General features: G+C 45.2%; 1 protein-coding gene across 1 annotated transcript in view; it reads left to right on the forward strand.

Annotated features, from left to right (window-relative positions):
- The window catches only part of LOC138472127 (ATPase family AAA domain-containing protein 3-A), a 672103-nt gene that overhangs the window by 256992 nt on the left and 400332 nt on the right, over nt 1-14779 (forward strand). Inside the window, exon 9 of the mRNA XM_069610129.1 lies at nt 10152-10208. Within this exon, the coding sequence (XP_069466230.1) occupies nt 10152-10208 (57 nt within the window). The remainder of the gene's footprint in view (nt 1-10151; nt 10209-14779) is intronic.

Below are 14779 nucleotides of genomic sequence, written 5' to 3' on the forward strand. Positions count from 1 at the left end.
TGCACTGTACATGCACTTCAATGATAATTACTCTATTTCCCCCCCCCGCCACTCCTGCCCACGTCTCAACCATGGATCTCCCCAGTCATCCAGCTGCTGAGGACACCAATGAGTTGCTTCTTACGCTGCAGTTGCAAAGACTGGTTCCTCCACTCTCCTCGCTGCCTAAAAGGATTCTCCAATGACCCGGTCTACAGCTCTTTGCAGCTAAATCCTCCTATTGAACTTGCCTTGCTTCCGCTCTGCCTTCTGCAAACTATCAAGAACTCTCCAGACATGCTTTTCCCCATAAGAATTGCTATTTTGCTCCGCTCCTGTGTCAATGTCTTTACCTTCTAATTCTACACTAAAATCACCAAAATATAGGACACTGTGCCCAACTTTCCATCTTTCTTATCTGTGCCCCCATTCTCCCCACCTTCCACACACTGAACTTCTGCCCATCCTTCGCTCTGACAATCCAGCCCCCTGCTCCAGTTGACCCCTGTTCACCACAAATTAAGGAATGTTTATCTGTTATGCCTGCAAACCTCTGCCTTATTCATCCTCTCTCTCGACTGGTGCCTTCCCAGCCTATTACAAAGCATCGACAGCCATACCTCTTTAAAGAAACCAAGTCCTGACCCCCCAGAACTCCTCAGTCTCGAGACCTTTCTCTTCTTCCCTACAAGTCTAAATTCCTTGAAGGTTATCTTCAACGCATTAGTCCACTGTCTTGAGGTGCTCACTTTCTGACCCCCCCTCCAATCTCGATTCCGATCTAAGCAACCCACTGCGCGAGATCATCTCAAAACGCATAACTGCCTAACCACCATTTTCCATTGAATGGCTCTACAGTGCCCTATGCTAAAGTCCGCAAAAGCTGGAGTCTGCTTTTTCCTTACCTTCAATGCCAACCACACTCCCATCTTTCACTCCCTTACCCCTTCACCACCTCATCCATTGCTCGCAACTTTGGGGTTCTTTTTTAAAACAACCTAAAACACTTCAGTTCATCAGAGCCACTGCAGCTAGACTCAGTCTCCTAAACATTAGAATAATCTGCCCACACCTGATGCCCCACTCAACTAAACACTTCTCTACTCCTGTGCTCTGCAAGTTGAGCTACTGTGCCAGTCTACTTCTTGGTCTACCCCTCTACTTTTATATTCCCCTTAACAAAAGTACTCATCTTTGCGACATGCACATCTTTAAACCTTTCCAGCTCCTCCTCCTCCTCCACCTCTACCTACCATTAACATTCTGGATGCCTCTCCATGCAAATATTTTTTTTAACTTCTGCTGGTCTTGTCACATCTATAAAGCCATCAATGGTCTTGCCCACTACTACCTCGCTGACTGAATCTTACTGTACCCTGTCAGCTCCTCATATTTATCATGACCCGTCAGTCCCATGTACCTTTTTCCTCCTCCCACTCCTTTTCCCCATTTGCCCACTCCACTGGAACTCTCCTGGCAATCAAAGTAATCTTTTCAGTGGTACTTGTGAAAACTCAGCTTAAACTTCACCTGCTAGCAGTGGAAGGAGGCCCAACCCCTTCCACCCTCTTAACCCACCTATTGGAAGTAACTGTACACCCCATCTCTTGCATTTCACCCTGAGGACCAATCAATGTAATTTGTAAATGTATAAAAATTGGCATCAGGCTGTCAATCTTTAAAAAAAAAAGAAAATGTACTCCAGTCGCTGTCCCGTCCCTAGTATATATTCTCACTGTTGCCTCTTCCCTAATCGGTATACGTCACTCAATCAAACAATGCTCTTATGTAAAGCCAACTTACTCTAGGACTTCCTCCCCTCTGTTATTGTCTACTTTCAAAGTTGTTTTTGTTCGAAATGGCAGCTGGTTCTTTAATAAATAAAAATAAAGTGAATCTCAAACAAGAAATGAAAACAGTGTTTCAGTGAAGAGCTCGAGAGTGAATCCCTGGGAGCAGCAACAGGAATGGTGTAGGTCTGCTGGATGGGGAAGATCCACAAACTAAGGCACTAACCCTCCAGAAATGGACCATTGAGTCCAGCTGAAGTTGGAGGGACCTCTTGTGGTCTTGCAGGTGAAAGAATGCAAACTCAGGACTCCACTATGAGAGAATGGTACCAGCGTTCCACTACACAGATGTAGTTGGGAACAAATCTTCCAGCAAATGGAACGGCCACAATGGAAAGCCAGAAGGATGTGGTGCTTGGTTCCAGTGGTTAAGCAGTGGTTAAGCAGCGGTTAAGCAGCAGCGGCAAGCTGTAGGAGATGGAGAGGTATACAAATGCTTTCAAAGCAATAGATCGAACTGCCACCCATGGTTCCTTCTGGCCATCAAACAGTCAGAGCGTTACTTCTATTTTTTTCAAATAGTCCAAAAGATGCTGGAGCAGAGCTTCTTCTGTCTTCATGTCCGTTTCCTCAGTTGGGTACTTACGTATTGTATCCCGATAGTTGACAAAGCTCTTGTTGCACAGAACACGTTCTTGCAGAGGGGTTCCTATGGACTATTTTTTGTCTTGTTTTTAAGGGTCTTGGGTTTGGTCACCCTAGGTTTCCTAGGGTCATCCAGACGTGGACCCCTTGCTCACTGCGCTAAGAGAGGCACAGCTCCACCTCACCCCAATAAGGCTGAAACACGTGTATGGGGGTTGCTGTTGGTACTCTTGTTCAGAAGGGAATTGCCATAGCATTTCCGTACTGGACTGCCCATGTCGGTGGGACAAAGACTGATATGCAAATGGTTATTTCCCATCTGTGAAAGGTACAGTGAGCTAAAGTGTGGCTGCGGACTCTCGAGTGGGTACCTTCCCATAGAACAGGTCAATGGGCCTCGTTCGTTCTCACAGCGGGACGCCTATGGACTATTTTATGATTTTTAGAATATTTAATGGCTTGTTATCGGAGTAGGATTTACCTTCTCAGTTACCCACTTTGATGGTAGTGAAAACTCTTGTGATCAACGGAGGAACAATGTGGGAATCGGAACCTTAAAACCTTGACTTTGGATAAATATCATTCTCCCTTAAATGTGGATCAACCATTGACCCCTCTAAAACCCTTCCCTAGGGATTTATTTAATAAACAGAATAAATCTAATAATGTTGAAGTTTGTATTCCTGGAAAATAAAGGAATCCGAACATCAGAGAAATCAAGTCCCACAATGCCCTGAGTACTGAGACAAAGAAGAGTGACTCAGAGGCACTAAAATGCAAGATGCAGTCTAGTGGTTCTAATGACCCATGCCCGAGTGGGACTTTTGAATATATAAGGCCCCTCAGGTGCAGGCCATTAGAACTGGGAGGTGGAGTAGTTGCAGAGACTAAAAGTTCCAGTTCCAGCAGAAAAAGAAAAGAAACGGATGCCGGAGCTGTCGCTTTGTGTAGCTGATGAGTCCTGAGAGGGTCTCCAATATTGATGGCCTTAAATGCAGAGGTTGCGTAGCGGGAAGCGATGTTGTAGGAAGTTTTCCCCCTATATATCAAACTAGGAAAACTCCAATCTATAATATATACCGAACCCACAGACAGAAACCGTCTCCTATATGCCACAAGTTTTCACCCTAAAAGCAATGAAAGTAGCCCCTCAAGTCAATTCGTATGGTGCAGGCGCATCATCTCAGACGACCAAGATTACTATAACAAAGCAAAGCAGCTCACAGATAAATTCCTCAACCAAGGTTGCAATCCAGATTCAGTCCAAGAATGTGTGTCCAAGAATGTGTACAGAAAGCCAAAAATATTACAAGAATAGAGGCTCCAAGTCCCAAAAATCGCATACCCAAAAAGGATATGGTATATGTGATCACATATTCGCAGCAAAGTTCCAAAATGAAGACAAATCACTTGATTGAACATTAGCAAGACTGATTCCTAACCCCCCCTCTTTGCACAAAGCAAGAGCAAATCCATATGCGACTACCTCATCAAGACAGATTTAACGACAAAAAAAACAAAGGTCGCAAGTTTAAAGGCACTCTACCTTGCAACAATTGCAATAATTGTCACAATGTGATTAAATGTAACACTATTGCACAACCCCATAAAAGGCTCCGATATTGCCCTTCACCACACCTCCACCTGTGACTCAATGTAATTTATGGCATCAAATGCCCTTTACTATGTTGGCCTGACTTCAAGGAAAGCCAAACGCGCTGGTCAGAGCACAAATCTAACATTAGACAATCAGAAAGATCACCAGTGGCACAGCATTTCAGCAGACTACGATATACCATTGCCCAAATACAATTTATCATCTTTGAACATGTATGCTTACCCCAGAGGGGTGGAAACATCACTTGACTACTACTACTACAACAACAAAGAGATTTATTGGATTGATCGTCTTGACTCAATGTCCGCACGTGGGATGAATGTAGATTAGGATTTAACTTGTAATTTATGATTCAAGTACCATTTAAGTCACACTTTGTATTTTCTTACCTCCGAGTACAATGTTTTCCTGAATCACTTTGTTTCTTCTACAATTATGTAATATCCAGGATGTTCTCAGAGACATCTAAAAAGATCGATATAACATTGCAGATATGTTCTCTCACCTTTTATTATGTTGAGTTTATGGGAACGTATGAAGTTCTATAAGCCATGTTTTATTTACAATTCACATCCATTGTAATTACCAGGATCACATTAATCCTGCTTTCCAATATACAGCAACCCTGTTATTCGATTACCTACAATACTAATCACACACCCATTCCAACATGGCGATTTATATCGTCATGCTCGCCATATATCATACAGGACACACTCACAAATGCGTGCGTGTTGCCACGACGACAGAGGTCAACACAGTCGAACGCGAAAAGACAGGTTACTCCATACCGCTTGAGACCGTGGATGCAAAATTTCTCCATGCAATCTAGTAAGTTCCTCCAAATGCCCACCCCCATCCACATGCACTTGTTTGATGCATGCGAAATAACAGCAAAATTCACCCATACCGAGCCTCTTGTTTGAACATGCTTCTCCTACGCTGCTTTCATAATCTAGGAGCACGCCGTACTCCACAATAGTCTGGACACTTATTTACTTTAACCAATTTTAAGACCTCGCCTCTTATAGAGAATGTGTGCAACAACATCTTCTAGAAGCACGATCTGCCCCATGAACCATGCTTCTTGACACTCTAGGTGAGTGCAATGCTCATTTACCCTGATCCATCTTTACTTATAACACCAGTCTCTAGAAATAGGGGTCTAGACATGGAACCCAGCAATATACCCTAGCGGTTGAACCCATGCTAGACCACACCACGCAATGAGTGTTACCAAGTACCGAACACAGAGTCCACTTCACAAATAGCTCTACTTTGTTATTGCTATCCACTGCACTAGCAAGCGACGTTGGAAACAACATCCGACCAGCTCAGCCTGACACTGAAAATAAACCCTCTCTCCACTGATGTTTCTCAGTGAAAGCACAGATTAGTTACCGTTCTTCACAGGTCGTCAGGGCTGTCACGAAAGGGTCCAGGGGGGGGCAAACTGCCACAAGCCTCGTGCTCAGGGGGGCCTCGCAGCCGCCTGGGGCTGGGTGAGATTTCGAGTGTGAGGTCAGATGCTATTTGAAGATTTGCTTCTGCAGCAGCAGCAGAGAAAATAGAAGTTTAAAGATGTTTACGTGCAACACACACACAGCATGGGGTGGGGGCATGGGGCCATGGCCCACAGGGATAGAGTGGGCACTGGGCAGATGGCGCCAGCGTGACTGTATAATGTAACTGTCTCCCGGCGCCCCTCCATGATTTCACGTCATGTTACCAACCAATGGCCCACAGCGCCATAAGAACTTCCGAAAGGCGAAAGCCAACCAAGCCAGTTATTTCTCGTTCACATTGGACCTTGCTGCTAGCAGCCCAGCAGACATGAAGGCGGTGGAGACTGACAAAGTGAAGTGACTTCGGTGCAGTGAGGACCAGGACTCTGGAGCAGATACCCTCTGGAGTGGACTAGCGCCACGTTGTATTTGTGTGCCGGAGTTGCGGCCTGGTCCTCGTGGATGAGCACAGCAGCACCCACAGAGAGTGCTGAGGACTTAAAGTACATCAGCAGGTAAGGTGCCCCTACCTATTCCTCTCAGAAGAACTCAGCTACTTAGTACTTGGGCACATCACACGTTTGCAATCTTGCAGCTTTAATTAACCCATTTGGAAGGTTGGCGGGGGTCAGCCAATGCAATAGCAACTTCCCTTTGCAATTCCCCTCAATTAACAATGCAACCGGTCTTTAGAGAAAATGCTAAATTAACATTATCCAAAGCTGCAGACGTGGCCGAAGGGAGACAATGCAAGGAGGAGGATATGGGATTGTGTTCAGGAGGAGCGTGGAATTGAGCCTGCCAGGAAAGCGGCTCTTTCAGTGCATGCAGTAGCCTTTTCTGTCTTCTAGAGTGAAACGGTGGGACCAGAGGTGGTGATACAGTGCATTGTGCGCCTGCTGCGTAGATATGCACGCAACTTCCAGTTAACTGGTTGGAATTATGGTGGTGTCAGGGGGAAGGACGCTGGTATGCACACTTTTACTAATTGGAGTCTAGAATTATTGTAGTGTACTGAAAAAGTTTTAACTTGTGGTTGAATGGGCTTTGTATAAGTGGATTATGTTATTTGGACACAATATTTTTACTTTCATGTTGGCATTTTCAGTTTTCGTAGACTTTGCCTTTTTATAGGTAGTAAACTTAATTCCCGGTTAAAAAAAGGGGTTGTTTTTAGAGTGAGGTCTGTATGGCCGTTTGTGTCTCAGGATGTAAACGTGTTAGAGGGTATATGTTTCCTGAATACGTAATTGTGCTAATCACAATGCGTGACGTCAGCGGTCTTCAACAATCTACTGTGGCCTTTGGTTGGATTTTCAGTCACAACCCCCTATGACCTGTTGCTGAGGGGTGTTGAAAATTAACCCTCATCCGTTAATGTTGTATGACAGGAGGCGCCTTCGAGTTTAGTTGTGATTTAACGTTGGCATGGCATTATAAGGCTATGCGCTGTCATGTGGAAAAGGGGCTAGCCAATGGGCCAGGAGCTGGTACCACCTGCAGTTTAAAATCTGGACCCAGGGTTGGTATGGGGAGAGAACCTTTGTGACCCGCCTTCCCCTATGGACAGGGGTCTTGAGAGACCACAATGTGATCCCAATCTCAAAAAAGTCAGTAGGTTCCAGCGTCTTGTGAAGATCTACTTCAGAATAACATACAGGAAGAACCGCTCTTCATCGTCAAGAACATGCAGGCACAAATACCCCCAATGATTTCCCTTGCGGGGGAAGATTCTGCAAGGCAGGAGAAAAGGAGAACCAATTTAATGCTACAGAACCTATCAATTTGTAAGTGTTGACAACCTTAACTCCGAAGCCCCCCTTGATGTCATACATTGTCAGCAATGTCATTGCTGATGCCATCTGTGACGCCATCTTTGTGCTCATGGGCTGATCAACCCTGACAGTCACTGCCTTTAATTAGCAAGGAGAGCGCAAAGGCCGATAGCCAGCATAGCACTTGCACACATGCACACTTGTTTACGGTGCCACTGGCCAAGTGCAAAAAATGAAGGGGCCTCACCAAATATTTTGCCACAGGCCTCACCTCACCCTGACAGCCCTGCAGGTCGTGACGCACCCTTCATACAAAGTCTTATTTACACACGATCATTATCTTTACTCAAAGCTGAGAAAAACAGATATCCCTTACCTGATGAAGGGCGCTTTAGTCCAAAACACATTGTACCATATATAAGAAGACACTTTGGGGACACACCAACTTGATATGAAATCACACCTAATTTAAGACAGCTCTTAATTGCTCATGTGGCCTGCAGCTAGTGAAACAATGACAAATGTAGATGACAGCTATTAAAAGTTCATCAAACTTAATTGTTGTCAAACCTATAGCGCACGTTTTAAACAGAAGGTTAGTGTCCATGCTTGCTGGACAAATATGTCTTGGCCTAAACCAAGTCCAGGAAGTTGTGCTTTCCTCTTCTGGCAGATTACCAAACCACAAACTGCAGAGAGCTGCCTGTTTCAGTAGGTGCGAGCGTTGACTTCAAACCATTGAGTGTTATATCTGATAAGGATTCAAGGACAGGAAATAGGCAGACATGAATAGAAGCGTGGGGCAAGTCTGCAAGGCTAAGAAGTAACAAATGACAGAACTGTCTCTTCGCAAAACACAGAGCCATAAAGTCCAACTGGAGCATTCACTGAACGGGTACAAAGCTCTCACTGAGAGGTGTTAAAACCCAGGAGACCGTACTCAAAAAGCACAGTGACTCGCTTAGCTCTAGGCCTTACTCTTCCAGATAGCGGATATGACGCATGCACAAGGGCAGGGAAACCATGTTCCTTCATACATATAAGGCCTAAGAGGAAGGACGAGATCAGCAGACTTGCCTGTCCATCGAGGCCTGCAGGGCTGGGGAAGAGTACAGAGCAGAGGAGTCCAGTGCAGAGTAGCAGGAAAGAGACAGCCGGACCCTGCTAAGCAGAACTTGTAAACTCCAGGAGGCACTGTTCCATTTGAAGCACATTCTGCTCTAAATGTGCGTGAAGGGTGGCGATGTGCAAAGTGCATTTAGACTAATGCCGTGCAGTGTAGTGTAGCATAGCTCCATAAGATGCAAACGTTACACATGCTGTTAAATAATAGAACACGTGGTAGTTTTAGTTTATCTATTCACACATGCTCTTTGCCCACATGGCAATCTTGTTCATTGGTGTGATGTTGTAGTACATCTGCTTTTGCTTGTGTAAAGAGTCCTCAGATGGTAGGGTGCCTTATTAAATACATTAACATGATGACTCCTGTGTCAAGTGTATAAATCAGAGTAATGTGTCCGAGTGGTATCTCTCGGAGTACAAGAACTTTACACATCCTGGCAGTATATGTTTAATCATGTTGGTAAGCACACAAACCTAGGCAGGCCTGTCTTCTAGCGCTGAGACACAGCCTAGGGTGAATGTCGATATGAAACGACTGATGATCAAGGGTCTATTTTCACAGCCTCCAACAAGGTGGAGATGAGAGGCTCATGGTCACGCCTACATTGTAGGCAATTAAGTCAAACTTGTCCTGATGAAACAATCTTCCTAACAAAGAGATCTGTCTGTATTGGGGAATTAATCCTGACTGTTATTTTATATGCACCATGTTCATGCATATTCACCAAGAACGCCTATGAAATTATGATGCATATGTTTTGCAAATGTTAACTATCATATTTATTAATTAAATTGGTTGTTAATCTATATATGTTTGACTTAATTATCATATTATTGTGTACCACCCACAATTAAAATATCAATCTTTGCTGAATAAGTCCCAAGTGAAAGACTTTCGGAGTAAGAACTTTAATGATCAAAACTTGGCTACCAAAAGGAATGTTATTATTTGAACTTGTGATTGAAACCCCTGCTTTGATTCTGGGGAAGGGGATCCAATCTAGATTACAAGGATACACATTTATTAAGTTTGTTGAATATGGCTGTTATTTGTATTGCATTTGATTTTCTGTATATTACCTTTGAGTTTGTATAAGTGTGAGGGCCAGATTCCTTTATTAGAGTGTTTTCCTTTAGTTTATTTTGATAGATGGGGAAATCCTCTTTAGGTTGCGCATCGTGAGGCGTTTGTCACACCCTTTTGAGTTAATAAAATTGCTACCTGTGAGAAGCCTTTACCACGTTGTCCACCTCACATTCAGACCCCTCATATGTTCCCTCCAAAGACCACTTCAGCCTTTGATTTCTTTATGGATAGTTGCACATCTTCATTCTCCCTGCCAGTTTTCGCCACATATTTTTTTAATGGCAAGAGGGTGTGAATCACGTTACGTGCACTTGACGCCCACAACTCTGAAGACTGTACACAAATGGGCATAAGTTGTCTTGAGGATGTCTTTCATAAACTGCCTCGAGACTGAGGTTCCAGTTGGTGATCTTATCTGCTTGACTGGGAGTCAGAAAATGTATAACTGGATGGAGTGGTGGATGTGGAGGACAGGGTAAAGGTCTTTAAGTGGTGTTGCAACATGTGTAAAGTTCACTGCTGGATATTAGGTGCTTTTCATTGACTGGTGCAATAGTTCAAGGAAACAATGAGATGAGAAATGTGCAGTTTTTTATTGGGGTCCTCATGTTTGATTTCTCTTTCCAGGTCAGCAGGCGGCTCCTCAGCAAACCTCTGGATGCCCTGGAGGGAGTTGTTCTTAGTGTGAGTACTCGTCTTTTGGTCCTCTGGTGATTCACATTACCAATGTTCTTTTTAATTCTATGGGACATGCAATACAATACATTGATAGTGATAGCGGAGAAAATCCACAAGGCTGGTGTAGTCGGCTATTTATCTCTTGTAGCATTCAGAGAACGCACTTAATGTGCACCTCTGATCTAACCCTGGCTGTCTTTGGTGGGTCGTGGTGAAGTTTATCACACTGAGACCTGTTCATGCTTTGATGGGACAAGGCCACATATGCATGTGCGTACACGCACGCTTTTTTGATGAAGGACATGAATCTTCGGGCTTCGACACATACTATTTTGAGATGGCATGAAAGTTGGGAACTTAGTTGAACTAGTGATTCACCCTGCTAGTGGGTGAGAAGTGCATTTTTCCCAGCAAGCCTTTTTTTTGTTATAAACTAAGTTCTATTTCTTCTGGTTACATTTTTGTTGATGGAATTCAATGGACCATGATGTATAACCAAAATGGCAGTTTTGCATGCTGTGGACAGAGCACAGCCAGGCACTGTTTCACACTTTTTTTATTGGCTACTAACTAGTTTTTATTTTTTTAAATCAAGTTTTATTTGGTGGCATTTTGTAACATCGAGAAGGACACTACAAAGTTTAATCACATTGACAGATTGCTAGTCACGACCCCCTGTATGTCCCCCCCATGAAATCCCCCTTTCAGCACCCCGCCTCTATAACTATATGAAACTATCAGCGGTTAGAGGCAGCTTCTTTTCCCTTGCTCTCCCTCCCCATTTCGGTCTGTCCATCAAGTTAGCTGCCTTATTTAACGAACAAAGGTAACGTCTCTCCAGTCTTGACCCTGGACTCATTGAGGATATGCGTCAAATATTCAATTTCGTAGATCCCCCCTTACTTTTGCAACCATTCCTTTTCCGTGTGGGGGTTTTATTCCGTTTCCAGAATTGTGCCACACAGCACCTAGCTGCCACCATCAAGGTGTGGGTCATATGATTTTCTTGGGCTTCCTCTTCATTCTCCTCCCATACCCCAAACAGCCAGTTCATAGTCATAATCTCGAATGTAAGAAAGTCAAAATCTCAAACAAATAGTTGAAGATTTTTTTTTTTTCGAATGTCCTTTTTTTAAATGTTTTGTTCGAAATGGGGGGGCACCCTAACCCCCCTTAAAAAAAAAAAAAAAAAAAAAAATGCACGAAAGCCCAAAAAAACATGCAAAATAAAAAATGACATTCGAGGGGAAAAAAAATGTCGACTATTTGTTTTTGACATTTTTGTAATTCGACCTTTTGCAGTCGACATTATGACTGCACACCACAAGAGCCCCCATGGGGACAGCTGTCATGCAATCCCATCAATCCCCTTAATCTATGAGAGGACCTCCTCCCAATAGATCTGTATATGGGAGCAACCCCACCACATATGATAGTAATCTGCGCCAGGGTGTCGGCATCTCCAGCACTGGGAGTCTGCCCCTGGGTACATTTTAGCCAGGAGGGCGGGTGATGCAACCCATGAAGAATTTTGATCACCTGCATTCTATATTGAAGGGAGGCCGTGGAGTGGGTGACCCTTTTGCACATAGTGTACCATAACTCATCAGGTATCTCCTGCTACAAATCTCTGGTCCATCGCCCCCTGGCCATTGGGCCCTGTGTGGGGACAGCCCTTAGTAATGCCTTATAGAGGCCAGATCTTCAACCAGTCGTGTCTCTACCCTGCAAAAGTAATTAAAAAGTTGGGAGGACCCTCCGCAGGTTGTCTCTCCCCCCACATCTCGTGTCGTGAAGAGCACCCTTCAGTTGTAAATGGCATCAACCTATCTGGAGACAGTTCTTTAGTGCCCCCATAGATGGGAACTCCCCCTTCTCCCACATCTGACCTGCTGTACTGAGGCCCGCCTCGTACCTTTTCTGAAAGGGGTTCCATTATCATGTTCTTTAGTGGGGGGGGGCCCAAATGCAGCTCAGCAGGGAGGGTCACATTGTGATCCACCTCATGCTACTTCCCTCCTTCCAAATTAAGCACATCTCCTCTAGCAGGGAGTGCTGCAACACCCTATTCGGAATCTTTCTGGGCCATTCACCCAAGGAGACTGGGCTGAGAATCGGATTGTCCCTAATCCCCCATTGCTTCTCAGATTGCGGCTCTAAATGATCGGTAAGTATCTGAAGCTGGGTTGCCTTGTAGTAGGCTTCAAAGTCCGGAAGCCCGACCCCACCCTCGTCCTTCGTGAGTGTAAGTGTCTTATATCCTGGGCCTTTTCCCTTCCCACAAGAACCGCAAAAGTCTGCATTTGGCTGTCTCTATGAAGGCGTCAGCACCTTCATGTATTGTCCTTTCTGGTCCCTTTCGGGTCCCACCGGGTATACCACTTATTTATTCAGATTCCCTTTGAACCCAGATAGTTGCCCATAGACCTCCAGCCTGTCGAATAGTATCGGGAGGGATACCTGTGGGTGTGTTATGTACAGGAGGGCATCATCTGCGAAGAGACTACGTTTATATTCTCTTCCACCCATCCGGACCCCATGGTATAGGCTATTTGCCCTAACATCTATCGCCCATGGTTCCATTGCCATTGCATAGAGGAGAGGAGACATGGGGCAGCCATTTCGAGTGCCTCTTCCCAGCCTGAACGGTCGTGATTCTGTCCCATTTGTAGTACCATTTTGGCCCTGGACCTTGAATATGAGCCGAGGCCCAGTTTGCCCATTTCTCTCCCATTCCTACCAACGTCAGAACCTCCCGCAGGAAGGACCAGCTAACACAGTTAAAGGCCTTTTAGGCGTCTAGCGATGGTATTAGTGCTCCTTGTTCCTTGACCCCAGGCGAGTTCAGCACGTGGAGGGTTTTACGGAGGTTATCTGTCCCCCTGCCTGTTCATGATAAAAACCTGTCTGATCGGGGTTGATCAGCTTCAGGAGGTTTCTTTCCAACCTTGTTGCCAATACCTGTGCAAAGAGTTTGGCATCAACCTTGAGGAGCAAGATGGGTCTATATGCCTGACAGGACGTTGGGTCCTTCCCCGGTTTCGGTATTACCACTATTCTTGCTTCTAGAAAGGAGGGGGGAACCTCCCTGCTATTGCCAATGGGGTAGAAGACCTTTGCCAGCTATCCTGCCAGTAATTCTTGAAATTGTTATAAAAATATTCAGTATATCCATCCTCCCCTAGGGCTTTCCCGGCCTTCAATTTCCCTATTGCTGTCAGTACTTCCTCTGCTGAAATCTTACCTTCCATAAAAGTGATGGCTCCTGTGGAGAGCTTCGGGATTGCCAGGCTTTCCAGGTGTGACCTAATTGCATCTTCCCCTGGGTTTGGGGCTTTTCTGTATAGTACCTCATAGTCCGCAGAGCATCCAGGAATCCCTTTCTGTGGTCCCACTAGCCTCCCTTCATTGTCCCTGATCTTTTCCACCTGTCTGTCTCTTCTACTACCCCGGACTCTATTGGCCAGCAGTGATCCCCCAGTCCCCTTTTTTCATAGTATCGTTGTTTGGCATATCTTTTTCTTGACTACCTCCCCCATTAATGTGGACTGCAGTGATTCTCTTGTCTCGGATTTCTTGCAAAAGGACTGTCCTGTCCCTGAATCTCCCAGTCAGTCTTTGCCTAAATCTCCAGATTACCTCTGTCTGATTTCAATGAGCCCCCTTTCTTGTTTTTTCCTTGCCCGTTCTGCAATCAGCAGTCCCCTTATTGTTGCCTTAGCAGCGTCCCACACCAGATTGGGGTGGACTTCCCCTGTATTATTGGTCTCGAAGAATGCATGGATCTCCGTTCCATTAAAAATCCTTGAAAACTGGGTCTCTAAGCAGGACGTTGTTACAGCGCCATCCTGGGGGTAGTCCTTCTTTTAGTGTCGATCTACCTTGAAGCGATGACCATCTCGTGGTCCGACCACCTGACTGTTTCTCTTTTAGGGGAGGAAATTTCACTCCTCTTTTCTTTCGGGATGAATAGGAGGTCAATCCTAGTATACGTCAAGTGGGGGGCGAGAAGGTGTAGCCACACGCATGGGGGTGAGAAGCCCTCCAAACATCGACCCAGAAGTGGTCTTCCAGGAGGCTAACAAAGTCCCTATTCTCTTGAAGCACTTGCTTGGTTGCCCTGCCTCCAACCTTGGGTCGGCCACCATGTTAAACTCCCCCCCCCCCTTTTGCGTCCCTCCCCCCATTCTACTAAAGCTACTAGGACTTTTCTTAAGAAGGAGAGCTGTCCCACATTCGGTGCGTAACTGTGGCCAGAGTAAACGTGAATCCATCTACCTGCGTCAGTGACCACCTTTTTTTTTTTTTTTTTTTTTTTTAGGGAGTCAAGACCCTTAAGATTTAGAGTTGCCACACTTATCTCAACCATTTCCTTTTCTGGGAAATACTATTATACCAGAGGCCTCCACCCCGTTTGGGGCACCCACTGCTCTCCACCCGTGTGCTGGACCCCACCCCTCCTTCCCATCCCTCACCCTGTTTCTCCCCCCAGACCCCCAACCTGTCCACCCTCCCTATCCCATAACAAAACTCCCACACTCAAACCGTGAAAACTCAGAGCATATAGCCCAACTAGG

This window comes from Ambystoma mexicanum, chromosome 8, assembly GCF_040938575.1.
Source record: "Ambystoma mexicanum isolate Mex_15411 chromosome 8, UKY_AmexF1_1, whole genome shotgun sequence".
Classification (NCBI taxonomy): Eukaryota; Metazoa; Chordata; class Amphibia; order Caudata; family Ambystomatidae; genus Ambystoma; species Ambystoma mexicanum.